General features: G+C 39.7%; 3 protein-coding genes across 9 annotated transcripts; 2 read left to right on the top strand and 1 right to left on the bottom strand.

Moving 5' to 3' along the window:
* Nucleotides 1-5,990, top strand: d2hgdh (D-2-hydroxyglutarate dehydrogenase). 5 transcript variants are annotated; one of them, XM_017472347.3, is made up of 11 exons: nucleotides 1-153; nucleotides 1,026-1,130; nucleotides 1,465-1,632; nucleotides 1,911-1,968; nucleotides 3,136-3,275; nucleotides 3,511-3,716; nucleotides 3,826-3,994; nucleotides 4,196-4,339; nucleotides 4,560-4,702; nucleotides 4,892-5,057; nucleotides 5,135-5,990. In XM_017472347.3, exons 2-11 carry the CDS (start codon nucleotides 1,028-1,030, stop codon nucleotides 5,395-5,397), a joined length of 1,560 nt encoding a protein of 519 aa, XP_017327836.1. In that variant the 5' UTR covers nucleotides 1-153; nucleotides 1,026-1,027; the 3' UTR covers nucleotides 5,398-5,990. The 5 variants fall into 5 exon arrangements, with proteins under 5 accessions (XP_017327836.1, XP_047012626.1, XP_047012625.1 ...); XM_047156670.2 differs by lacking the exon at nucleotides 1-153 and adding an exon at nucleotides 225-648 and having other exon boundaries at nucleotides 3,523-3,716; XM_047156669.2 differs by lacking the exon at nucleotides 1-153 and adding an exon at nucleotides 232-648.
* On the bottom strand, nucleotides 5,895-15,622 carry acvr1l (activin A receptor, type 1 like). Its single transcript, XM_017472349.3, has 11 exons — nucleotides 15,533-15,622; nucleotides 14,849-14,928; nucleotides 13,989-14,068; nucleotides 13,453-13,704; nucleotides 12,831-13,042; nucleotides 12,545-12,644; nucleotides 10,858-11,004; nucleotides 10,381-10,656; nucleotides 10,035-10,232; nucleotides 8,501-8,631; nucleotides 5,895-7,933 (listed from the first exon to the last, which is right to left on the bottom strand). Exons 3-11 carry the CDS (start codon nucleotides 14,053-14,055, stop codon nucleotides 7,799-7,801), a joined length of 1,518 nt encoding a protein of 505 aa, XP_017327838.1. The 5' UTR covers nucleotides 14,056-14,068; nucleotides 14,849-14,928; nucleotides 15,533-15,622; the 3' UTR covers nucleotides 5,895-7,798.
* otomp (otolith matrix protein) lies at nucleotides 14,577-27,393 on the top strand. Of its 3 annotated transcripts, XM_053681322.1 has the most exons (10): nucleotides 14,577-14,655; nucleotides 15,505-15,677; nucleotides 19,937-20,073; nucleotides 20,442-20,544; nucleotides 21,058-21,243; nucleotides 21,830-22,004; nucleotides 22,133-22,200; nucleotides 23,645-23,829; nucleotides 24,863-25,034; nucleotides 26,302-27,393. In XM_053681322.1, the coding sequence occupies exons 3-10, from the start codon at nucleotides 20,059-20,061 to the stop codon at nucleotides 26,310-26,312; spliced, it is 915 nt and encodes a 304-aa protein (XP_053537297.1). In that variant the 5' UTR covers nucleotides 14,577-14,655; nucleotides 15,505-15,677; nucleotides 19,937-20,058; the 3' UTR covers nucleotides 26,313-27,393. The 3 variants fall into 3 exon arrangements, with proteins under 3 accessions (XP_053537297.1, XP_053537296.1, XP_053537295.1); XM_053681321.1 differs by lacking the exon at nucleotides 14,577-14,655 and having other exon boundaries at nucleotides 14,917-15,677; XM_053681320.1 differs by lacking the exons at nucleotides 14,577-14,655; nucleotides 15,505-15,677 and adding an exon at nucleotides 17,285-17,512.
* Nucleotides 27,394-27,411: the final 18 nt, after the last annotated feature.

Below are 27,411 nucleotides of genomic sequence, written 5' to 3'. Positions count from 1 at the left end.
ACAGGTGGCGCTGCTCATTAGTAATAACTGACACTTAGACCACGAAGAAAAGAAAACAAGCAGTCGTGTCATTCAGGCATTTTATAGTTTACGTATCTATCACCTGTTTTATAGCGTGTCGAAATGAATGGATAATTACAGTTAAATCCTACAGTAAGTGACTCGCTTTTAATTCCTCAACAGAAACATTATTTTCCGTTGTGTTCTTCCTGGCTGTTACAGGACGGAATTAGCTAACGTTCATATTTAACTGTTTATAACCGCTGCTGTTGTATTAACTGGCATCTGTATTTAACCATGTTTTGTGCAGCTAAAAAAGCAAGCCTGCCTTCAATAAGGTCGAATTCCAAATGGCTTTGTGCGAAGACAATTATTAACCGCTGGCTACTGTGTTAAGTCCGCCATATTGGAAGGGGCAAGGTTGTAACGCAACGCAAATCTGTAACGAGCTGCGGTTTGTCCCATTTTATCAAACTGTTCTACGTTTATTGTATGATTCCGCAAAGTATGTTGTGCTGGTTTGTCTACTTTATTACTGTGACTTTATCGGAAAATGCGTTTGGCTTGTCAGCCGCCATATTGGAACGGATGAGACTCCCCCCATATTGGAAGGGGCAACGCAAGTCTGTTGAGAGATGCGATGTTCTGGTAATTATAGCTTATTAAACCGTCCTACTGTAGGTATTGTAAAACCATATCACAATAATATGTTGTTTTGTCTACTTTATCAATGTGACTCTATATGGGGGTAATGCACAGGAACCTTTGATTCCAATGTACCCCCGCCATATTGGAAAGGGCGAGATTCGCTAGTATCTCTGTGGAGATGCGGTTCTATGTCCGCCATTTTGGAAGGGACAATATTCGATTGGAGAGATTTCATATTTCAAGTCAGTGAGCTAATCCTAGAACTACACCATACATGGGGCTTTAGTGATATGATATCAGGGCACCCCCAGTGGACACACATAATGCATTAAACGATTGATCAGCTCACAATTTTTTCTTTTTCTTTACCCAAACAGCTATGGCGGTGTTTCAGAGATTTCAGCGGCTCCAGACGCTGCATGTTGCTCCCAGGAGGCTAAAACCACAAACCTGCAACGTGACTGTACACAGAACTGTCACGGGTCAGTCATTAGTGTTAAACACCACAAAACTGGACTGCAGAAAAGCGCTGTGTCTCTTCTTGCAATATTATACAAAGTGCATATGGTTACATCATCATCATCATCCATATATGTATAGATCTAAAAACTACCCATTGTTTGAATAGATAAATCTCCAAAATATCAGAAATTCCTATTGATGTTAACTTTTTGTTAATAAACTATTTACTTGTATTTTCTAATTTTAAGTCACTTTGAATAAAAGTGTCTGTTAAATGAATAAATGTAATGTAAAGGTAACTTATGGGTTTGAATGGCATGTAATAAATAATATTTGATATTGTATTCCTTTTAGAACGGATCCAGCAGCGACATGCACACGATGTTGTCCCAACTCGGCGACCTTTCTCCCGAGTCACATCTGATGACCTCAGTTTCTTCAACGACCTTCTCCCAGGAAGAACCATCACAGACCCGGACATGTTGGAGTCCTGTAATGTCGACTGGCTCAAGACTGTGAAAGGTGAACGGAAAGCTCTTCAGGTGGGCCCTTGGTAACCGTGGTTCTACGAACAACGGATAGGTTCACTGTCATTCAGGACTGGCAAAGCTTCCAGGAAAAGATAGCTATGGTAGTTACGGCAAATAAAACATCACGTGGGCACTTTGTGACTTAGTGGAAGGTCTCAGCATGCAATATGGTATCGTGTCCACAGTTACATATGTATGTGTTGATGAATGCTCAGTGCTTTTATGCAGCTCGATTGTTAAATATAATTGGTCACCTTTTTATATGTGCAGGTAGTAGTGAGGTTCTGTTACGGCCCAAGACAACAGAAGAGGTCTCTCAGATCCTCAGGTAATAAGATATTATTAGTTTATTGTTTTGTTAATGCATGCTAGCTGAAAAGATGTGACTCTCACTGTTAAGTGTATTTAGGGAGACAAGTACCCTATTGTTCTACCTTTTCTTCTTCTTTTGAATAGGGTGTCTATGGCAGCCCATTGAACCATTTGGTAAAAAGTTGTGAAATGTGGCATATGGATTGGGCAGGGTCTGAGGAACATTCTGAAAAAATTTGGGTTGAGTGCTGCCACCGCTCTAGGGCCACCATCGGGTCAAATTTGGAAGTATATTCACGGTCATAACTTTCGACATACATGTCCAAAATGTAAAAAAAAAAAAAAACAGGCATTGATGGATTCCCATAGTTGAGAGAAGTTCAACACATTTCTTCCTAATTAGATTTTCCACCGTCTATGGATTTTGTCAAAAATGTTTTTTTTCGCTACTCCTCTTAGAAATTTCGTCCAATCATCACCAAATTTAGCACAGGTCATCTTCAGAGTAAACTTCAGAAACGCTATCAAAAGACTTTTGAATACTCCAGACAGCTTGTCGGTAATGGGCCAACGAATCTGACGGTGAAGCTGCCAAACAGGAGGTGAGGCTGTATTTCAACAACCACCTTGTACACTGACACACATCATGGTAGGCATTTTCAGGACCACGACCTGAGGCGATGCAACAAATTTTGTGACCGTGCCACTTGCTGGTTAAAAGTTACAATAAAATGCCAGAAATGCTTCCATCCAAGTGCCATTTTAGCTACTCCTCCTCCAAATTTTTTCCTGATGTTTACCAAATTAGGCTCACATCATCATGAGACCTGTCTAGACTTGCAGTGAAGAGTTACGGCTCTGCTTTCCTGCAATTGCTTAGGCAACAATTGAGTGTGTCTGTGCGGCTCACCGAATCTGGTTGCTTGGCCCCCGAAAATGCTGCTTGCAGCTTTAATTACCCATACTGTATTGTTCTGTGCCAGTTTATTAGGTACATCAATGTCTATTCATTTTCATGAATAGACATTACACATGGTGGGTGTTTAAAACTTCTAAGCTGGTTAAGTCCTGACACACATTTTAGTTTTTAATATTTTCACTGAAATGGTTTGATGACTCGCCCATCTGTAAATTGTAATTTTCCTGTATAAATGACCCACTTTCTATGTGGTCTGACCCACAGGTATTGCAACAAGAGGAACCTGGCCGTGAGTCCTCAGGGTGGAAACACGGGGCTGGTGGGAGGAAGCGTTCCCGTGTTCGACGAGATCATCCTCTCCACTGCACTTATGAACCGAGTCCTCACCTTCGACAGCATCTTGGGTAAAAACCTAGTTTTGTTGCTTTAGCAGTATATCAAAAGCAGTCAATAATACAAAAAAAGAGAGAGAAAGACCTGTGATCAATAAAAGTCACAGTAAATAAACCGCTAAGGGTGATGATGATTAGCACTTTAAAGGAATTGTTAATGCTAAAAAGCATATTTCGACTTGCCAAAAAAATGGAGGCGATAAACCAAACCATACGTGTATGTTTCATACTTGTAAACGAATACAAGTTATTTTCACAGGGATTTTGACGTGTCAGGCGGGCTGCGTGTTGGAGAGCCTGTCTCAATACGTGGAAGAGCGCGACTTCATTATGCCTTTGGATCTGGGGGCAAAGGGCAGCTGCCACATCGGGGGCAACGTGTCCACCAATGCGGGCGGGCTTCGCCTACTGCGCTACGGCTCTCTCAGAGGGACAGTCCTGGGCCTGGAAGTGGTACGTGAGAGAGACTGGAACATGCACTTGCTCCATAATGCTAAAAAAAGCGACTGCTATGTTCACACAAAACCTCGTAAAACATTGTCGCACTGTATCCTGTCTCTAGGTGCTGGCTGACGGCAGGGTTTTGGACTGTCTTGCAAAATTACGAAAGGACAACACGGGCTACGATATGAAGCAGCTCTTCATCGGTTCCGAGGGAACGCTTGGGGTGGTCACTGCCGTGTCCATTCTCTGCCCTCGGAAACCCAAATCTGTAAACGTTGCCTTCTTAGGTAGTACGTTTATTCAAAATGGCGGTTGTACGTTCTCGCAATAAAAGCTGCAATTGAAACAAAATGGACATCGAACACAGCAAAGAATATGATCGTACTACCACCTTTTCAAAAAAAAAAAAAATCCTTATCCTGAAGTACCATTTATTGACCACCAGACATCGTTCTCCACCTACTATTTTGTGATTTTGGTTCCTGCAGGCTGCTCGAGCTTCCAGAACCTTCTGGAGACGTTTCAGATTTGCCGCGGGATGCTGGGAGAAATCCTCTCGGCGTTCGAGTTCCTAGATGCGTCATGCATGAGCCTTGTGGAGAAACATCTCAAGCTCACCAACCCCATCGCTGGTAACACGAGTAACACCAACATAATTGTAAAAATGTGTGCGTTTACTTATGCTTACCAGTGTAAGTGTCATCCTAACGTGATGGTCCAAAGAAGTTCCCCATTGGACAACTAGCATCTCCGATCGCTAACCGAGAATAGCTTTCTTACTTCCTGCCTTCTTTCTTTTGTTCATAATGTTAGCAAGGTTTTTAATTTAAGATTTTTACAAATATTTACCAGAGAGCCCTTATTACATCGTCATCGAGACGGCTGGATCTAATGCAGCGCACGACGAGGAGAAACTTCACGACTTCCTAGAGAAGGTCACGGCGTCTTCGCTGGTTGCGGACGGTACTGTTGCGACAGAGGAGGCTAAAATAAAGGTAGCTGATTCTCACAGTTCGAGTGGTTGTAAATGAATTTCAGTAAAGATCTCAAAGGGTCATAAAAATCAAATAGTAAGGAGCTGCTTTTGTGGAAAAATCTAATCACTTGACACCTTCTGACCAACCAGATTGAAGGATTCCAAAGCGCTGGGGTATAAGAGAAAACGCGTGTATGTGTGTCTGCAGGCGCTTTGGTCTATTAGAGAGCGGATCACCGAGGCTCTAAGGCACGACGGATACACGTACAAATACGACGTCTCTCTTCCCCTGGAGAAAATCTACGATCTGGTCACTGACATGAGAGAGCATCTGGGAAACCAAGCGAAGAACGTAGTGGGCTACGGACATGTCGGTACGATCGTGCATCTCAGTTTCTATTGACGCCATTTTCAAACCTTAAAACCGATAGTCTCTGGTGGCTTCTTTCAGGTGACGGCAACCTTCATTTGAATGTCACGTCTCCCTCTAAAGACGAAGCGCTCCTGGCAGCCATTGAGCCGTACGTGTACGAGTGGACGTGGAAGTGGCGGGGAAGCATCAGCGCCGAACACGGCCTCGGGCTCAAGAAGAGAAACTACATCTACTACAGTAAATCCCAGGAAGCCGTACGCCTCATGAGGGACTTCAAGGCCATGCTGGACCCCAAAGGGATTCTCAACCCGTATAAGACACTTCCTGATGACGTTCGCTGACTCGTGGAAACGTTTTCACCTTTTTAATCCTGCGCTGAAATAAAGGTATTTTATCAATCTGAGAACATGTCCTTACACGGGCCTGCTCCTTTCAGTCATTTTATAACCACTCCCTCACACCGCTTGAGTCCACCCCCCTGCTAACATGCTAATGTAACATTTTAGCACTCCTAAGTGCTTGTAACTAAGGAAAAAAAAGGACAGCGACTGCACGCTCTCATAGATCATTCTCATGTTATCATTATAAGCCATGTTTATGGTGTTACATAGCACGCTTGAACCACTTGATCTGGGGGGTGGAGCTTTGTGTACATGGATTAAAATACATTCGAATCATCTTCTGCTCCACCTACTTAACCGTTACAGACTGAATCTTGACAAAATGTGAGAAATATTACCTTTGACATGTCATACTAGCAAAATTATTATTATTATTTTTAAATATTATGAAAATCTTGAGTATTGTACCTTGATTGTCAAATTTTTTTAGTCAACTGTTTTTATTTTATTTTTTTTTGCAGTTTGCACACTGCTAAACTGGTAGATACATTTGCATCGTAGCTGTAGCACAAAATAAACCAAGCACACTTTTTTTAAATTAAAAAAAAAAAAAAAAAAAAAGGATTCAGATTTCCCCAATTGTAATAAAAGGAAGGGGGGAGGCACGTTTAAAGGCGGTTTTAAACCCAGCATGAGATTTTATTGTCACTTATGTAAATACACTGGATTGTGTCTATTTCTCATGAATGAACTTATTTCAATCCATTTAGGCAATAAAGAGAATTATTTTGGTTATTGTGGATAATTTTTTTTGCAGGTAAAATGTGCATAATGAATTAACATCCTTAAAAGAACAACTACAACATTAATTGAACTGTTTTCCGGGGGGGGGGCGAAAGACGTAAACAGGCAAAATATCCATCAGCGAGAGAGTGCGTGCCACCCAAGACAGTTCTAGAGTGTGCTAAATATTCATTTGAGACACAACTAAGGTTTGTCGATTTAAACAAAAAAAAAACAACAAACAATTCCCCCCCTCACACAGGGCCGAGTAGGGTAAGTAAGGTGGATGAAATGAGACGTGCTTTCGGAAATGTGGCGAAACCGAAGCCGGGTTAAGCCACATCATGTCCTACTCTTAGTGTTCCTATCTTTAAATACATTACATTCGGTTACAGTCACAGTTTTCTGAAGTGTAGTGGTAGTCCTACGTCTTTGCCCTGATTCTCACGACAATCCAATCTAACTCTTACATTTTCTGTCTGTTTATAAAGCTAAACTCGTAACTCTGTCTGTCCAAGTTCATAAGTTGCATCGGTAAAACTCGATTCTGCCACATAAAGCTCCGATCGAAAGACAAAGCACTGACACTTTTTGGAGACTCCTTCCTAAAAAAAAAGAGAAATAACACACTTCACTGTATCAACGTTTCAAATAACAGCACTTAAATTAACCGACACCGATCAGAATCAAGAATTCAACAAGGCTGTGGTGTAAAACAAACATTCGATGCAAGCCGTTGAAGAATTAATTACAGCGCTTTATGAGGCGTTAGAACGTGTATGCAGCACTTGTACAAATGATAAGCGCAGTCATGAATAGGGGCTACGCGTGTTTTGAAACACAGCCTGCGTACTGTTCGCAAATTCACGCTGAACCCGGGACGCTTACGTTTAAATATAAATGGAAAGGGGGGGAAAAACTTTTATGCACTGTAAAAAGGTCAAGAGGGAGCACTTGTGTTAAAAGAAAAAACATGAAATAAAAATAAAGCTGCCTAAGAGTGCAAGAGCAATTGAGCAGTGTGCGATTGTCAACTGAGAGTAAGAGAAGACAGAGAGAGAGAGAGGCTGCCACAAGATGCTCAAGCGTTCCAATGGCTTTTATCATGCAGGCACGGGGAAGAAACGATACGATGATGTCACCGCTCCAAGAGGGTGTGAAAAAGCCAGGCCGCCCAAAGAGGCTCGACTGTCAGGATGGAGAAGCGGCTTTTAATCAACTTCTTTCCAAAACGTTGCTCAAGCAGATCGACATGTATCCGGAGTTGCATTTCACGCTCCTCCATGGCGAGATTGTCTTTCCTGTTTAAAAACAAACGCATCTCAGATCTAGGATCAGCTCCCTGATAACCACTCGAGCAAAGGATGGGAGTGAAATCAGTTAAAACCCAGTACAGACAACTTCTCTTGAATGTTTCCTCTTGGATCTCAAAGGAAAAAAACACAGCGAACAAAAAAAGCCCCCACAAAGGCTTGGCTTTTATTCGCAGGAAGCTGGATCAGGAGCGTGAAAGCACCGGGCTCCACAGAACGAACAGGAAAAATGTTTGATGCGTGAGGGAGCTGATCTCAAATCGGGTTCGGAATTTTAAAAAAAATCATCACTCCAAAGGCCGGCCTCAGCAGTCCGGTTTTCCCTTCTCTAACGAGCTGAGGATTTTATCCAGGGTCTTTTTAATGCGCAGCGCAGTCAGTCGGGCCGACGGGTTCTGGTACCAGCACTCCTTCATCAGCTTCACCAGGGCCGAGAGAGTCTTGTGGAGGGGTAACAAAAAAACAAATACACGCACAAGTCAGGAGCTACGTCGCAAATTTGTAACCCTTGCCGTAGTACAAAAGAAAAAAAAAAATCAGTGGAGTCGCATCTGATCCGAGGCGAAGGTCGAGGGAGCGGAGTGTGTTTAACGTGTTCGCGGTTAGACTTTTAAGGAGCTGTCGGATTCCATCCGGCTCCACATTCTTTTTTTTTTTTGTTCTGCGGCAAGGGCTATCACAACAAAAGGGTACCTAGTGAATAGAAAGAATTGTGTACAGGTATAATTAACCCTGTGATTTCGCAATTCTATGCAAATTAGGTACGATTCGGTAAATCCAAATGAATGACTTGAATTTTGTCTCAATCCTACGGCGTTTCTTCAGTTCCCGTATACGGTTTGATGCACAAAATGAAAACACGACAAGCAATACCCGTGGTTTCATCTTCGCCTCTCGTTAAACGTTTACAGACATGATAAAGAGAAATAAAGCCTTTAAGGATGTAGCAGAGATCGTGCGTGCCGCTAGTACGGTTTGATTGCGTGACCGACTAAGCTGGTACGTACCGGATCAGAGAACCAGCGATTGGGGATGAAGGGTCTTTGCTGCTCCACACACACCACTTTGCGCATGTCCTCAAAGCTGGGGTCATTGGGTACCAGGTCATAGAATGGAGGCTTGTAGTCCTCTACAATCCCTGCAGCCAACCACCAGCAAGCACAAAGATACATTTATTTCTTCTTTCAATTTTTTTTTCCTTTTACATCAAAATGTCTGTAGTGGTCTTGGAAGGCCATTCCAGTGTCAGAGTATGTTCTGGACAGAAAACCCTAGTTTTGACCAAAATCAGATTTCTGGCTGTTTTTGGGGGTCTGTTTTTTTGCTGTAGCCCTGCAGAAGCAAACTGGTCTGACTCCACCACCTGGACGTTTGGTTCTACAGTGAAGGGTACTTGCAGAATTCTCTGTCAATTTTGACAGATTTCTGGCAGGTTTTTTTTTTTGGTGATAAGTTACCAAAATGGAGTAGTCTTTATATCCAGGGGGTGGAGCTGAATCTGGATCTTGCTCCTCCTATAAGCCTAACCCTTACAATGCTGTACAACTAGAGCTGCACCGATGTATAAAGGCAATTGTTCACACTGTCGGCCATTGGCCAATAGTTTAGAAACATCTGATGATGAGGGCCGATTATATCCTGTCAATCAAAAGAGGGTGGGGAAACACATCGATTTCGTGCTGTATGTAAAGATGTACGCTCTGTAATCTCTGCACTGCTAAAATTTTACACCGGATGCTGCAGCAGTGAAGTGGGAGTTTCGATGTCGAGTCTAAATTTTTTTTGCCGTGCTGAATTAAAGCGCCAGTGCACTGATGAAAGATCAACAGGAAGATGAGTTGACAAAAAAGTATATAATGCACAGAAAAATACATTTGTAGAGTAGTATATTTCATATCCAGTTAATGTTAATATATAAAAAAAGTTGATATTATATATTACCAGTCACCATTACCATTAGAGTAATGTGTTTTCTGTTTATGAGACTGGTTACTGTGAAACAACTTGTTGAAATGGAGAGAATAAAGTTTTTATTTGCATTTTTCGTTCAGAATTGTGGAATTAATTATTATTGATTTAAAAGAAGGCATAAAAGGCAGAACTATCGGTATCAATATCAGTATTGGCCGATATCACTCTGAATAATCGGTTTTCGATATCGGCTGAAAAATTTACTATCGGTGCAACTCTATGTACAACAGGACATAACAACCCCCAACCGAAAAAAAACTCTACACTTATCCAGCCTGTTACACACTCTGCCCCCTCGACTTTTGGCTCGAACCCGCCCGGGTCTTTAGGTTCTATAGCGAGGCGTACTTGTAGAATTCAGCCTGATGGCTTTACCCAGACTGCCACACAATTATGAACGCTTCAAGACAGTATTAGTGTATAGAATTAGTACTAATAATACAGGTAACAGTTATATAAGGACCGCAAGCAACAGGTTTAAAAAAAAAAAACCAAACAAACATTTTTGGAAACAAACATACAAACATAAAGAAAGATAGAAAGAATGTGTGTGTTTTTGATGGTGCTGACCGTTACTGTAGGTGCGTCGGGCAATCTCCCACAGCACCAAGCCAAACGCCCAGATGTCCACTCTCTTATAGGCATCAAAGCAGTCCATCTGAATTGTCTCATCTAGCACCTCGGGGGCCATGTAGCGCTTGGTGCCCACTTTGGGGTTGTTACCTACGTCGAGCTGATTGTCTGCTTGCGTGTGAGTGACTGCCAGACCTGGGGGGAAAAAAACAAAAGCACAACCAAAGTTTCAGATCATAGTAAAAAAAATAGAAGTAATATTAAACTTAATCTTGCATCAATATATACATCAATAATATTACACTTAATCTTGCATCAATATATACATGAATAATAATAATACCGAGGTCAGCAATGCAGCAGCGCATGTCCTTCTTCACCAGGATATTTTTGCTCTTGAGGTCACGGTGGGCGATGGCCGGCTTGCCCTCTGTGCCCAGGATCTCAGTGTGTAGGTGTACCAGGCCGCTGGCCACCGAGGCGGCCATGTTCAGGGCATCGGCCGCAGACACAGCGGTGCGCTGCAGGTAATCATACAGCGAGCCATGCTCGTGGTAGTGTGTGATCAACCACAGCTGAGTGCTCGAGTTGCGGGACGTCATGTCTGACGCCATGAACCCTGAGAGGAGCAGTCACAATCGGAAGACATTTAAGCTTTCGGATTGGATTCTGCCTTAATTGTAAGTTACACATTCGCAAATTCTTTACGGTACGGAGACCAACACTGTTGAACTTGCGTATACATATACTTTTCATTCACCCAATACAGCAACTGATGGATAGATACAGGGGGAAAAAAATGTGTAGGAGTATGGCTCACCTAATATATTTTCGTGCCGTAACAGAACCGTATTGTAGATTTCTGTTTCCCGAAACCACGACTTCTCGTCCCTGGAGGAGAAAATTTTCACAGCTACGTTCTCTCCCTGCCACTGTCCTCTCCACACCTCTCCATATCGTCCTTTCCCTGGTGGAGGAACGCATCTGTATGGATCCATATCTCCGGACAAGATGTTCAACACAATTTCAATTCATTTCAACCCTAGAACGCACATTCTGCATCGGAAATATAGTTTTTCCCGGTTGCGTCTGCTGCAGGAGCGGCTGAAGAGAAGGGTCTGCTGTCCTTATACGGTACGAAAGCGGCCTCTAGAGGTGAAATGAAGACTATCGCTGACCAAATTTTGTTGTGTTATTTGAAGTGTTTTTTGATGCGTTTTGGATGTCTCTGTTTTTTATTTGGAGAGTTACCTTTTTTGGTTCGGTTTGTATGTGTATCTTTTTATTTCCTTTAATATTTATTAACAGTTAATATACATTACCGGTCAAACGTTTAGACACACTCATTCCTTATTTTTATTTTTGTACATTTTAAAATAATAATAAAGTCATCAAAACTCTGGATAAACACAAACGGAACGATGGGAATTATTTTGTGATAAAAAAAAAAATCCAAAATAATTTAATTTGCACACAAAGTTCCCTTTCAACTCTGGCTAGTCATATTAGCTGATGTTAGAGTTTGACCGATAGTGGATTTCACCACTGGATTTTAGTATCTTCAAAGTAGACACCCTTTTCGCCTAGAATTTCCAGAAATGTGTTCTTGGCATTTTTCTGGATCAATTTCTTGAGGAATCCCCCGAGATGCTTTTTAAACAGTATTAAAGGCGTTCCCACTTACACTGGATTTGTATCAGCTGCTTTCCTGAATATTTCGCTCCGAGTCATCCATTTAGAAAGATTTTTTTTGTAAATAAAATGTTAGTTTTCTAATGAAAGAAATGAATACATTGGCACAACTGATATTTTTGTCTACAGCACCGATTTCACATTTAATCATACACCTTCAGATCAAAAGGTTTTTAAGATCATGAGAAACATTTCAGTGGAGTGTCCACAAACTTTTGTGTGTATTAATTTATATTCATTTAAATACGTACAGTACATTTTCATGGTACGGTCAGTACTGTTTATTTTTGTAGTAAAGTCCAGCAATATTTTAATTTTTCATTCAGTATCACCTGTAAAAACTATCAGTTGATCAACCTGTTATTGGCAGGTAGGTACCGCCTAACTTGGTTATCGGTATCGGTGAAATCCACTATCGGTCAACTTCTAACATCAGCTAATACGAGTAGCCAGATTTGAAAGGGAACTTTGTGTGCAAGGCTATGTTGACACTCAGTCGTTTAGAGTCCTAAAACCATTTTAATCCTATTTAAAATTCACACGTGGTAACATGCATATATCCGGTTCGCTACACTAGAATCAGACACCCTAATGTGCAAACCAGCTCAAAACATACTCTGATATACCCATTCTTGTGGTGCTTCCCGTTTCCAAGAAGGCTGACGCATTTGAAATCGAGCTACTGCATGACATTTCCTTAAAAGTACTAAACTGCTCGAGGAGGAGGGGGTTCTGTTTGTCTAAGATGGATTTCAGACCAGCTGGAAAAGTGGCTTTGACTAGGTAAATAAGGCATGTTCTCTCGGTGGTCTTACCAACGCACTCCACCAGGCTGATCTGGCGCGCTACTGTCCTCTGCACCAGGAACGGCAGGCCTGAGCCGCTGCCTGACGTGCAGGAATGATCCAGCAGGTCCTGTGGGACAGAAAATTCATCCGATGAATTAAAGCAACACAGTATAATGAATACAAACCCCATAAAGGAGTTTTAGCTAACAACACTATTAGGAGTATCACACTCTGGCGTGTCTGGCTGCCTCTGCCTAGAGGTTAACACTTAACAAAATTATTATTATTATTATAGCACCGTCAGAGTGTGTACCGCCAGGGTGCTGTCGCCCACGTTGGAGGCGATGAGGCCGTCGATGGCGCCCTGCTCCGTGTCGAACTCGTGCAGTCGCTCCAGTTGGCGCGGGTGCAGGCGCCGGCACACGGGCACGGCCAGCATGGCGAGCAGCACCAACACACCGAAAGGAACCAGGACCAATAGTACCAGAGTCTCCACACTGTACCGCATGGGTTCTCCTTCTGGATCTGCCCCAGGAAGAGAAAGAATACAGTCATGCCTTTATTATTCTATCAAATTCAATCATTTAAAAAAAAAAAAAAAAAAAAAAAAAATTTTATATATATATAAGTTTCTCCAGCCATAATTATTAAACAATGAGGAAGTACGTAATCATTCAAAGCTTCAACTCAAATGAATGTCGAAACTATTTCAAGAAAAACTATTAATTTTCCCTTAAAAAAAAACATTTTTGACACCTTGATTGTGTGTGACTGGATGTTCCTCCTCCTGTGTCGTTTAAAAAAAATATACATATCACCAACAACATCCTAACACACCACCAAATTCATTCTTCCCCCACCTCCTTTTTCCCCTTTCACGTCACCGTTTCCTACATCGCCTTGTTATAAGTGCGTGACGTCTACACCTTCCTTACTTCTGAGTAACAGCTGAATCAGAGAGTCCACCGAGACGTTGGCGTTGCACATGGGCCGAGCACAGCATTCTACCGCGTGGCTGGCTGAAGGAGAAGTCAAGCAGGTCAGGCTCCTGCTTTCGGGACCGATCAGGCAGCCGCGGTGGAACGAGGGCACGCCGTCTCTGACGGTCACGGAGGAATAGCACTCGTCGCCTTTACACTGCTGTGCCATGCAGTCTCTGCCCACACACACACACTCGATGGAGCCATCTACACACACACACATACACACACATACAGGAAACCAGAATGATGTGAATAATTCTCTACAAACCCCTTCCTGAGAACCTGTGTCTGTATTTTCCCCAGGAGCTAGGTCACATCAAAAAGGTCTCCAAAACAGACCAAAATCAAGAACTAAAATAAATATTGCTCTTCTTTGGATGAATGCGCCCTGCCAAATCTACAACGTGAGGAAAACCACCACTGCCACCAACCAGCAGTCCAAAACGCGGTCTTTACACAGACAGCAAGCAATGTGGAAATGTTTGTACCTTCGGCTAACGTCCGCAGCACCTGGAGCAGCACGAGAAAAAGGACTCGGGTGCAGCGATGACCCATTTGGTTCACTGCACTGAAAAAGAGAGAGAGAGAGACGCGAAGTTAGAGATGATCCGAATTAAGACACTATCTTTAGCCTCTTTCGATTTACGCTGCCATTGGAGCCCAGACCGACCGAGAAATGTCCTCGTAGACGTCTCACACCTGATGTAAACATGTGATGTTTACACCAAATTATATCATCATTATATAACCAGACCGGCTAAGCTTTATGCGTTTTGCTTGGGAGCGCGGCAGTTTAACGCCGGAACGCACGCTAGTTTGAACCCCCCCCCAAAAAATATAACATTTTAAAAATCCTGATCCAGCTTTCGCAAGTGCCTCAGTTCCCGACTTTGTCAGGTCTGGACTTCCAAATGACGAATCTTGGTCTAGCATGTCACTGGGGTTAAAAAAAAAAAAAAAAGACAATAATTTCAGAATTAAAGGTAAGATCGGTGGAGAGAAAACAAGGTCTCTTAAGGTTAATTCATTGGAGCTGAATAAGATTGAGCCTGCCCCCATTTCCACAAAGCTCCACCCACAATACTTACAGCAGCTCATCTAGAGTTATGGTTAGCGAGTTCGGTCACGACATTCGAGCGCAATCCAGATTGTTTGGTAATGTAAACGCAGCTTTTCACTTCCAGGATCAGCATCTTCACCGTCATTCAGATGCATTTTTTTTTTTTTTTAAATTTTGCTCTTTAATGTGATTTTTTAAAAAAGCTTTCCTAGAAATAAAATTATATAGTTATAATGTGAACTTAAACAATAATAATAATAATAATAATAATAATAAATATTTACTTACTTGTACAAATCCTGAGGTGATTCTTAACACTGTCTTTAAACCCTTGCATAGCCAGTCATCTCTCTAGAGTAGACATCTTCCTGAAAACCAGGAAAGAAAGAAAAAAAAACAGGTTTGAGCTGTGTGACTTTATTTTGTCCTCATTTACATTTCAACACTGCTCGTGTTTACTTGGCTAAGGCTGACTAGCTAGCTGTCTATGCTAACAATGTTATGCTAGCTTAGCTGCCTTAAAAACAAACCACGTATATTGTAGTAGTTATGCTTTGCCAGCTGAAACAGTTAAAAATATAAAAATATCATACTACGATATAAACATTTTATATCACTTAGCATTAGCAAAGAAAAACTAAAACCGAGATAAAACAATAAATCCAGTTCGAGCAACGTTAATTAAACCCGTTCCAAATCACTCCCTGCGCACTACGTAGTGCACTACACACTCGTTGTTTCTTCCCTATTTAGTTCACTTATACTCTAAGAAAGTGGTCATTTGGGATCCAGCCACCGTTGCGCCCTAGATAGCAGCTAGGCAACTGCACATTTCGCAGAAACGTACGCGCTTCACGAAACCTCAACTTGCGAAATAAATGTACTCGGAGTTAAAACGCAAATTTTGTGGTCTTTATGTTGTTGTTGTTGTTGTTTTTTAATAGAAAAAATTTGCTGTTACAAGGCTCTTACTTGGCTGTTGGAAACACAGCAGATGGAGCGCCACCCAACCAGTATAAAGCACAGGCTCCCCTACTGACCAGCCGCGGAACTGCAACTTCCCCATTCGCGATGAGCTGTTCATGAACGAGTCGCTTGTTGGAGTCGACTCTTATAGGTGATCATTGAGTGTCGACTCGCATACAGGGACCGTGTTCTTTGACAGAGTCGGTTCTTTGAGCCGAATCTTTTGGGTGGTCTTTGAGAGTCGACTCTCTTGAAGAGTAATTTATACACTAGGAGTTATTAGAACAATTTAAAATAAATGAAATATATATATATATATATATATATATATATATATATATATATATATACATAATTTATTTTATTTATATATATATATATATTTCATTTGTTTTAAATTGTTCTAATAACTCCTAGTGTATAAATTACTCTTCATTACTCTCTCTCTCTCTCTCTCTCTCTCTCTCTATATATATATATATATATATATATATATATGTGTATATATATATATATATATATATATATATATATATATATATATATATATATATATATATATATATATATATGTATGTATGTATGTATGTATGTGTGTATGTGTGTGTGTGTGTATATATGTGTATATATATATATATATATATATATATATATATATATATATATATATATATATATATATATATATATATATATATATAAATGTGGGCATGGGAAATAATCAGTGATTATTTGTGACGTGATTATTTTCCTATGAAAGCATGACCAAGAGTTGTATTCCACTTATACCACAGCAATTTGCCAATAATTACAATTGATCAATTTATTAAACCACAAAGTTTAGAAAATTTGTGTTTTTTGTTTTGTCTTGTTTTGTTTCAGTCTGCAATGTGTAATTACAGCTGAATGTTCTGCTGTATGTATTTATTAACATAATTTAGATGTAATGCTAGGATCATTTGTTGAAATAGACATGCAGTTAGTGTAGTGGAGGTTGCACTAACATTAACACAAGGTATTAATAAAATACAGCTGGAACTAACTGCACTGAAAAATTAGCTGCTTTATGTTTCAGATATGAGTTGGTGTTGACATAGTCAATTGCTCTACATGCTGGCTAAGTTTTATAAAAACATTTTTTTTTAAAGGTTCAGTGATTAATTAGATGCCCAGCATAAGTAATGGTCAAAAAAACTGCATACATTCTAAAAAAAATCTGTCAGGATAAGAAAAAGAAGTGGCGTACTGTTGAAGATATAATATAATATAATATAATATAATATAATATAATATAATATACTCCCCCCGTTTCCCAGTGGTTAAACCCAGCAAAAAAGCAATCTCCTACGACTCGTGTCTCTTTTAATAACTTATTGATTATAAGGTAGGCAACAAGGGAATTAGGAAGTAGATCTGGTATCAAGTGGCCTACATGCCTCTTCAAGCAGCCTTGTTGCATGGACAAAAGAATCTGCTGTGCCTCTCCTCTCTATCGGTACTCTCAATCAAACCTGGCTCACTCCAGAGCCAGACTTTTAATCCCCAGAAGGCTTTAGTGACCATCCACAAAAAGCCATTGTTCCTAGCTTAATTATAACCCCTGCTATGACCTGACTGGGGGAGGTGAAGTGTGCAAAAATGCTGCATGCCTTCGGCTCTCAGAGGATCGAAAGAGAAACACTAGACTTCTAAGTGGAAAATGACCACCCAGTGTTAGCTAATGGAACAGCTCACCTCTTGTCCAGCTACTGCTTCAGCTTTCTGGGTGCTGGGAGAAAGTGGCAATGTGAGCCTTCAGAGCTTTCTCTCCCACTCTTTCTCTCTCTCGCTCTCTCTCTCTCAAAAAAAGCTATGTTACTTCCCACAATACTTCTGCGAGCATTTGAGAGACTCTACTGCTCAAAGGCAAGATGGAGCAAACAGCAGGACGCTTGGTTTTGGCTTTTCTCCTGGTTGCAATAGTCAGTGGGGCCACCATCCAAAGCAGTGAGTAGTCAGTAAATCAGTGCAAATAAGTGTGCATGTCACTTTGGTAAAGATACTTTCATTTTATAGTACGGTAACTACATAATTATTTAACCCCTTAAATAACTGCTAAAAATAATTTTTATGTAATTGTTATGTAATTTGGAACCTATAGGTATGTACCAGTGCTACGAAGCTTATTGGATAAACATGTAGCACAAGGAAGTTCTTCCATGTTGATGAGAGAATGGCCAGACTGGTTCGAGCTGACTTGAATAACCATTCTTTACAACCGTAATGAGCAGCAAAGTATCTCAGAACATACAGCACATTGAACCTTGAGGCAGATGGGCTACATCAGGGTCCACTCCTGTCATCCAAGAACATGAATATAAGGCTACAGCGGGAACAGGCTCACTGAAACCGGACAGAAAAAAAGACCAGGCAAAGTTTTTCCCCCCGATCTTTAACTGTCCGTGAGCTCGTGCCCACTGTAGCCTCAGATTCTTTGTTAGATTAAATCACTGTTTTGAATTCATGCTTCAGTAGATTTACACGCAAACCAGTTTACACACCTGTACAAGTATTAGAGATGATCCATTATTTGAGATGAGCATGGTTTTAGGCATAGTTAGGCCTGGCATTATCTTTATTTTCTTTCAGGTGAATTTTGAATAATAATGTAAAATTACAAGAACACATTTTAACTTTACTTATACCCTCCCTTATGGAAGCAGTTTGGTTATACTTACCATATTTATCTTACTTTTAAGCATTATTACCTGGAATTGTTCGTATTTGTTTTTTTTTTTTATATATACTTACTCATTCAATTTGGAAAGTATTATTTAACTAAGTACTATATTATTACTTATTAAGTGCTCAGTAATTTACCCTGCAGTTTTTACACAAATTACCAACAACTACCAACCTGACACAAACTATATTTTACAATATAAAGTACTGCAAAATTAATGACTCTTTTCTTTCACACAAAAGTTGAATAATTATATAATGCTAAAATGTCCTTTACTCACAGAATCAGTGTGGCTGTATACTTACTACTACTTACAAATATTTCACTTAGATATTCAACATACAATGTTTTCACCAAATATTATTTACTCAGTACTGCATTATATTACCTATTAAATTCAGTAGTAATTGCATTGAGGTGCCAAATACTGTTTTCCAAAACCTTGCAGTTTTCAGACAAATGATGAAAATCAAATATAGAATGCAAATGTAAAATATGTACCAACAATTATTTACTCAGTAAGTACTTTACTGATGCCTTAATATTTTACAGTAAGGTGCTACAATGTTATTATAAAGTGCTGCAAAAAAAAAAGTAGCAGTTTCTTTTCATTCGAGAGTTGAATAATTATATAATGCTCTAATCACATATTTGAACTTTACTTACACACTCTAGTACAGAAGCAGTTTAGTAGTACTTATTACCTTTATGTTGAAGTACACTTAATACTTTTTTATATTAGTTATTTTTGTACGTGCAAAATATGCACCAAGTTCTACATTATTACCTATGAAATTCTCAGTTATCACTGTATTGTATCTCCAAGTAATGCTAAGACTGACAGTTTTGTATATAATGTGCTTTTACTATGTGCTTTAAAATTACTAATATATTTTGCAGCATGGTAAGTACAAAGTGCTGCAAAAAAGAGACTATCATTATTTTCTTAGTGTGATCGCTGAATAATTATATAACACTACAATTATTTATTTTTTTTTTTTTTTAGATCAGCAGTACTACTTACTAATACTTACTATGTTACGTCTGAGGATAATGAGTTGAATGATACCTGGTGTTTTTTAATGTTGCTTATTGTTTACTTAAATATTCAAATTGCAAAGAATGCACCAAGTATTATTTACTAAGTACTCCATTACTACCTGTTAAATTCAGTGGATCTAAGTACTGTTGTACAAAACCTTGAAGTTTTCTCACAAATTACCCACATGTACACCATGGACCAGAAATTGCTTACTTAGTAAATACTATATTTTACAGTATGGTAAGTATAAAGTGCAGCGAAAATGGATAGTGATGATCAATATTTCCTTTCGGGTGAATTTTTAAATATTTATATAACATTATAACCACATGTTTTACATTTTCTTACATATTCCCTTATGGAAGCAGTTTGGCTATTTGCCTTTTTTATTATTTTTTTTTAAATAAAAAGTATACACAGAGTATTATTTACTAAGTACTTCATTATTACCTATTAAATTATTGCAAGATTATTGCTACATAATAAGCAATTAAGTGCTGGCAAAAAAGAAATTTATTTACATTTGTATTTGAATATGGTAAGTTTATTTATTTTTTTCGTCCTTCGGCTTGGGAGTAGATTTCTCTTCACACTGATAACATAAAGGTGTATAGAGTGTAAAGTTGCTTGGCTTCTTTCTGCGCAGTCACTTGGTGTGCAGTTTCCGAGATTGAAGAGCAGAAGTGTTTGGACCTGGCTGGCAACATCACGTTACGGAACGTCCGCGGGAAACTGCAGTGTGTGCGCGGTCAGAGTGCTACGGACTGCATGCAGAGGATTAAGGTGGGAACGTGAAACGTTATGTTGGCGTTATAGGAAAAAGATTAAGGACGGGGTGGTTCGATGTGGCTTGATATGAGGTGGACTTACCATTATCGCCCTGAAGTTGATTATTTTCCTGTAACAGCACGCACCACAGCAATTTGTGAAAGATTATGATTTATGATTAAGGTTTAGAACATTGATTTAAGAACATCATACTGTTTTTTTTTTTTTTTATCCATTTATAGTTGCTTTCAATGTTGTGGAACGTCTAGTGTGAATGAAAGTAATTTTCACATCATGAATCCATTTTTTTCCTCATCTTCACTATTAAAATGATACGACAGGATGGAAAACAAACGCTGCTTTTTCTTTTTTTCTGTAAACAGAACGGCACGGCCGATGCTGCCTCCATGTTTCCTGACGAGATCTACACCGCCGGCATTTGTTACGGGTTAGACGTCGCGGTAGGAGAATCACACAATGGAATGGGTTAGCACTGTTTCATATTTGCTAATGCGTAGTCAAGTGCAAAAGTTTGCACACCCCCTAGAGCAACCTTAACAAAGCATTTTTTGAGTATTGGGTTCTTGAGCTTATTCTTCACTACCACAAGTAGCAAAATAGAGTTCACATAGAATAGAACAATTCCAAATTCAAAAAGTTTGCATCCCCACTCTGAAAGTGATAAATGTTCTTCAAGAACTTAGTAGTTAGTTAGTAGCTCCTCACTTTGCCTTAAATAACTACATTACGTCGAACTAGCTTTTTGAACTTCTTTCCATCCTACATCCTCAGATGAAGCCTGGAGACTGGGAGACTATATATCAAAATATTTTTTTAGTTGATTGTACCTTAGGTTTTGGATTTTAAGCTGATTTATTATTATTATTATTATTATTATGAAAATAGTTTTGTGTATTTATAGATTATTTATTTGTTTGTCACAAAAGATGATTTTCTAGCTAAATTGTAAAATAGAGCTACATTATCTCTCTCTCTCAGATGGTGTTAATTACTACGTAGTGGCATTGGCGCGCAAGTCCTCGGGTGACCTGTCCCTGCTGGAGATGCACGAGCGCAGTTCATGCCACCCGGGAATCCGCACCACCGTGGGCTGGACGGTGCCAATCGGCTTCCTGGTCAACACGTCGCAGATCAGCGTGGACGAGCAGTGCAACTTCCCTCATGGTGAGTGGTGCACCATTAAACAATTGTTTAAAATACCAGTTTCAGTCTAAAATTGTATGTTAGTCCAACAAGAACAACATTTCAGGAAATCCTTCTGTAGTTAGCTTCTAATTAACAATAGGAATGAACATTCAACATTTCATGAATGGAGGGCATCTAGAAGATTGCTTGAGATTTAAAAAAAAAAAAAAAAAAAAAGATTTTGTGGAAAATTAGTTCAAAATAAACGTGATTGCATGTGTTTCCTCTCAAGTGGTCATGGTATATAAAAGAAATTGTACATTGTATTTGTACATCATAATGACACATAAACTTGTGAAGCTTTTCACAAGGACATACTCATTCAAAGTTGCTAATGCGTTTGTTATTTTTCTTTATTGGGAAAAAATAATTTGAAAAACTGAAAGAGACAAAAGGTTCCTGTGTGGTAAATGCGGCTAGGATTAGGATTATGTGTAAGTGTAGGTGTAGCATTACTGAGCTCCACTAACACGCAAGTCAAATTTGATACACTACAAAGGTAGGGTTACTGTGTACTGGATGTGTGAGTGTGTGTTTAGAGACTTTAACACATCTTCTCCCACAGCGGTGGGAGATTTCTTTGGCTATAGCTGTGTCCCAGGGGCCAAAGATCCAGAGCATGACCCCAAAGGCAACAATCCCAGAAACCTTTGCGAGGCCTGCATAGGTGATGAGAACGACCGGCACATCTGCGCCAACAATCCTCGTGAACGGCACTACGGGGAGGCAGGAGCTCTCAGGTACAGTGTGTGTTTCTGTTTTTTTTGTTTGCAATTTGCAAACACCAACATGTCCTGACTATGTAGGAAGTTCTACCGGCAAAAAGTCTGGCTCATATTAGTGATATATAGCGTCCTGTTATTCGCAGATGTGTGGCCGAGAACCTCGGGGACGTGGCCTTTGTGAAACACACCACTGTCTTTGACAACCTCAATGGTATGCTGATTTGTTTAACACTTCTTTCGCTCCAAATACAATAAAGGGGGTTCCTATTGCAACATCATCCAGTTTAAGACAAATCCCAAAGAACTCTTGATTGTCATTACGTTTGAGTCCAGTCTGGCTTTATTATGTGGAACATATTCCATGATTGGGGTATTGTGCTATTTAGCCTGCGTAACTCTTAAAACATAAAAAGGAAATAATTTTCAACATTGAATCCAAGAAAATATGTCTTTAAGCATTCAAGGTTTCTTTTACTGTAAATGGCTGCAGTTTGTTCTTAAATGAGTAAAAGGGTGTTTTTTTTTTTTTTAGCATGTAATTAACTAACATCCACATTAAGGAATTTCTAATGATTTACTTAATTAATTAATAATTTTATTAAGCCTATGATTTTTGTAATGGGGATGTACTTCATCAAAGAATTACAGAACTTGCTTTTCTTCTTCCCATGATCTTCAGGAAAGTTGGATGATGCAACACCCTGTTGAACATGTGACTAATATATTCCAAATATTTCACAGGGATGGATGTGTTTAGGTAACAATGTTGAGGGAATGTTATGGGACTAATATGGACATTGTTCATAAACTGTAATGTACACAAAATGGCGTCCCAATCATGGAATCCACTTATAACTAACAGGCTGTAGGTATGTCTAACTGTTATTAATCTATGCCTAGCAAGCTGTTAGTTAACGTGAATGGATTACATGTGTATTTTAAAATTTTTTTGGTTTATCTATTTACACTATAATTAAAAAAAGTTTAATAGAATGAGTAGAAGTGTTTGTTGTTTGGGATACCTCCTAAATACATGACAGTGCTTGGCAAGGAATACGTAACCATGCAAAAATTCAACCTTCAACCTGATGTGAACCAGCAGGGGGCAGTATTTCATAACATTGTAGGTCTTGGTGCTGAGGAAAAATGAGTCCAGGTGTCTCGCTAATGAGCCTCACTAAACCATGCCTGTCTATTTCAAGCATCATCCATGCTGCGAATTCTGATCTGACTCATGTCTTGGAGCAGATCGGTGATCTCATTCTCGCATGGGAATTCAGTGTTTACAAGGTAGATTTGTCATGCAAACCATAATCCACATATTTCAGGCTTCTGGGAAGACAAAGTAATAATAATGTTTTATCAGTGGCACTGTTGACTTCTTCAGTCTGATTGGTCAGTTTGGTCAAGGTGTTGCTTTTTTTATTCACCAGAGCTAAGCCTAATAATATTAATAACAAGCATATAACCGTTGCTATGGTGGCGTTTCTCTAAGGAGACGTTTATACAGTATAACATGGATGGAAGGAGTCTCCAGTGTCAGCATAGCACGTCAACCCAAGTTGCTTTACAGGATACACAACAAACAGGATACACACAACTTATTTATCGCTAAAATAAGATCTGATGATCCAAGGCTTGTATCCATGTGTAAGGTAAGAACCAGGAATCATGGGCTCTGGACATAGAGATGGAAGACCTGAAGCTGCTGTGCCCAGATGGAGGTGAGGCGCCTCCCTCTGAACACGAGCGATGCCACCTGGCCGTGGTCCCCGCCAACGCTGTAGTGGTGCGCCTGGAGGACAAATGCCGCGTTTACAAGTTCCTGGAACGTGTTCAGGTCAGTGCGTTGTGCCAGCTGGCACACAGTCTTAGTCAGTGAGAGGAAAAGTACTGGTATTCTTCCATGGAAAAAATTCAGAAGGAGAATTAAATGCTTGGTTATCTTTAATGCTCAAATGCAAAAAAATAAAAATTAAAATAAATCATGATCCATCCAACCAAGCGATGAAAGACACAGTAATCTGCTGTCTAAAGGGTGATAATAGATGTATACTAAATGGATGTATTTAAATAATTCAAATGACATTCAAAAAATACGCATGCAGTCCTGCGATGAACTGTATTCTCATTCGTATTCGAATAATTACAACTAGTACTATATATACAAATATTCTAAACAATATACTAAACTGCTATTAGATGTTTATTTCAATGCTTACCATCTTCTCATTCACATTAATATCATCCTGTTTTATTTTTCCTTGTCTCTTGCGTACATTTTACATTGTATTACATTTGAGAGCATCTTTAGTCCGGCGTTTTCTATCCCTGATTTTTCCCCCACTCACGTTTAAAGATGGTGTTCTAGACAGTAATAAGAAACCCCTTGGAATCTTCTACTTAAGAAAAAGCTGGCAAACATGGAAGCACATTTACATTTATGGCATTTGGAAGACAACTTTATCCAGAGCAACTTATATTTATCTCATTTATACATCTGAACAGTTGAGGGTTAACAGCCTTGTTCAAGGGCCCAACAGTGACAGTTTGGCAGTGCTGGGGATTGAACTCATGACATTCTGACCTGTAGCCCAATGTCTTAACCACTGAGCTACACATAGGCTAGGTAATGTGCATAAACTAAATGGTGCATAACCTGACTCTGAATATGTGTAACTTTCCATGCATAAACATTGATGTGTTTTTTTCTTCTAACGAGTCAACTCTGAATATGATTTAAAATAAGTTGTTAGAAAGTGCAAAACCCACTTTGTACAATTCATATAGAATTGTTAGGTTATTTATTTAGTTGAATGTGTTATTTTGCTCAGCGCTTTTAGTCAATCCCTGGTTTGTGCCCTTTCCTCTAGAATGCGTTCGCCAATGCCACGCACGGTTTCTCGCTCTTTAGCTCGGTGGGGTACGGACAACCTGACGTCATGTTCAGCGACTCGACTTTGAAGCTGATGAGGGTGATGGGAACTTACCAGTCCTGGCTGGGACACAGTTACACCACCATGCTTCAGGCGTTCGAGTGTGAAGGTAAACTCATGGTTTGAATAGTAAATACGTAGATATGCATTGTGTGTGGCCTAGACAACATGTGTTTGATAATGATGCAAAGGTAATGCACTACCATGTCTCACATGTTGTACTGTCAGGATGTAGCATAAAGTAGGAGCGTTGTGCTAGGGGAATAGATGATTCAAAGGACCCTGAATAGACAGGTCATCCAAGGGTGAACTAGAGATCAAATATTGTTAGACGGCCCAAAATTCATCTACCACATTTGAGCCAATTGACATCCTGAAAAATGTAATGCTATAATTGGATAAAAAAAAATTCAATTACTAATCTCCCATTCCTATAACTTCATCCAACTAAACACTGATGATTACTGTGACAAATGATGTAAGTAATGGCACCATTAATAAACTCGCCACCACCATCTGGAGTAAGATTTATTAGAAATAAAACAGTTGTACATATACCATCCATTCAGCCCTTTTCAGTCTTCACACATACACCATCTATTACTGCAGCGCAGTCGAGTTCTTGAATTTGATTGGTCAGAAGCAGGTTGGACAGTACTTCCAGTTGCCAAGTTAATATTAATACACCCATTCAAATATGCTATAGTTTCTACAGTAACAGGTCATTCACAGGGACTTGTATGAAGGACGCTCCACATAATCAAAGCCTAATAAATAAATGATAAAAAAACAACAACTTTTTTTAGCAGTTAAAAAAGGTATAAATATTGCCATTGTGACGCTCATTCAACATTTATGGAAGGAGTCTCCAGTGTCAGAAATAAAGTTGTAGTTGTAGAGAAAAAAAAACAGAGGCTGATGAGAGAGAGAGAGAGAGAGAGAGAGAGAGAGAGAGAGAGATAGATAGATTGTTTATAGCTACTAATGTAAATCTTAATTCTTGGAAGTTCCGCTACCTTAAACGTAACTGTAAATGGATTTATAAAAAAGTACAATATGATGCCCTTTAATAAATAAACAAACATAATCTTCGGCAAAATACTGTGGTATAAGTGGAAAAAGACACTTCAGGGCTTGCAGATAAAAAATATGGCCGTGTGTCTTTGTATCAGGTTGTTGTTGATTATTTTCCTGTAACAGCATGCCCCCAAAATGTTTTATTCCTTAATTAATATGCATTTATGATATAATTATAGAATTTATTTCAATTCCAGAGCTACATTCCTTACATACAAAATTAAATATCCCCCCCCCCCCCCCCCAAAAAAAAAAAAAAAAAAAAACCACTGCATTGACCTTCTCATTCTCATCCACAGGCTTGTGCTGATGGGATTAAGAGACTTTCTCTCTCTCTCTCTCTCTCTCTCTCTCTCTCTCTCTATCTCTCTCTCTATCTCTCTCTCTCTCTCCCTCCCTCCTTCCTCTCTCAGATATTCCTATCCCTACCTACTAGGCCAAGTTCTCGTTCATGCTTTTCCTCCTCTGCTCTTTCCTCTGTCCTCCTCTGTCCTCCTCTCCTCTTTCTTCCTCTCCTCTTTCCTCTCCTCTCTCCTCTGTCCTCCTCTCCTCTTTCTTCCTCTCCTCTTTCCTCTCCTCTTTCCTCTGTCCTCCTCTCCTCTTTCCTCTGTCCTCTTTCTTCTGTCCTCCTCTCCTCTTTCCTCCTCTCCTCTCTCCTCTGTCCTCCTCTCCTCTTTCCTCCTCTCCTCTTTCCTCCTCTCCTGTTTCCTCTGTCCTCTTTTCCTCTGTCCTCCTGTACTCCTCTCCTCGTTCCTCTGTCCTAATCTCCTCTTTCCTCCTCTCCTCCTTCCTCGCAACTTGCTATACACATCCCACTACATACGCTATCCGATCTGCGATCTCACCGAGGACGAAGGCCGACGAGGTTGCCTCATGCTGTGAAGGGATTCATTCTATTGAGCCTATACTGTGTTAAATCCATGCAATTTGATACATATCCTTGGTTAATTGGGGGTCCGCTTAGTGGCGCGTGCCACCATTAGCCCAGGTTGTTTGTACACCAGCAACAGCTAAAAAGAGTGTTTTAGTTGGTAATAATGAAGAACTTTATTGAAGATTTAAAATGTCATTTGAGCCTGTATTACATGTTTGACGGTCTAATAGCAACAGCCACCTGAGCTTAGCGTTCAAGGCTTGTTCATCTTGCATAGACAATCTTCTAGAGAATCTTTTCACCAAATCTCTTACCAAACTTCACTCTGGAAAATGTTCTCCTGGTCACGCATACTCATCCCAATTTAGAAGGATCTCAACACAGGTGCTCATACAATGCTGTCTTCAGGACTTGAACAATATTTCATGTAAATAGTCTTTTGTTTCTTTAATTTGTAGGACAGATTTACACGAATATCCTATTATCAATAAAACAAAAATATGTGAAAAAGTGAAAAGCCCTGTTTACTCTTTTG

This window comes from Ictalurus punctatus, chromosome 7, assembly GCF_001660625.3.
Source record: "Ictalurus punctatus breed USDA103 chromosome 7, Coco_2.0, whole genome shotgun sequence".
Lineage (NCBI taxonomy): Eukaryota > Metazoa > Chordata > Actinopteri > Siluriformes > Ictaluridae > Ictalurus > Ictalurus punctatus.
Note: the sequence above shows the minus strand (reverse complement) of the source record. Positions and strands in the feature narration are given on the sequence as shown.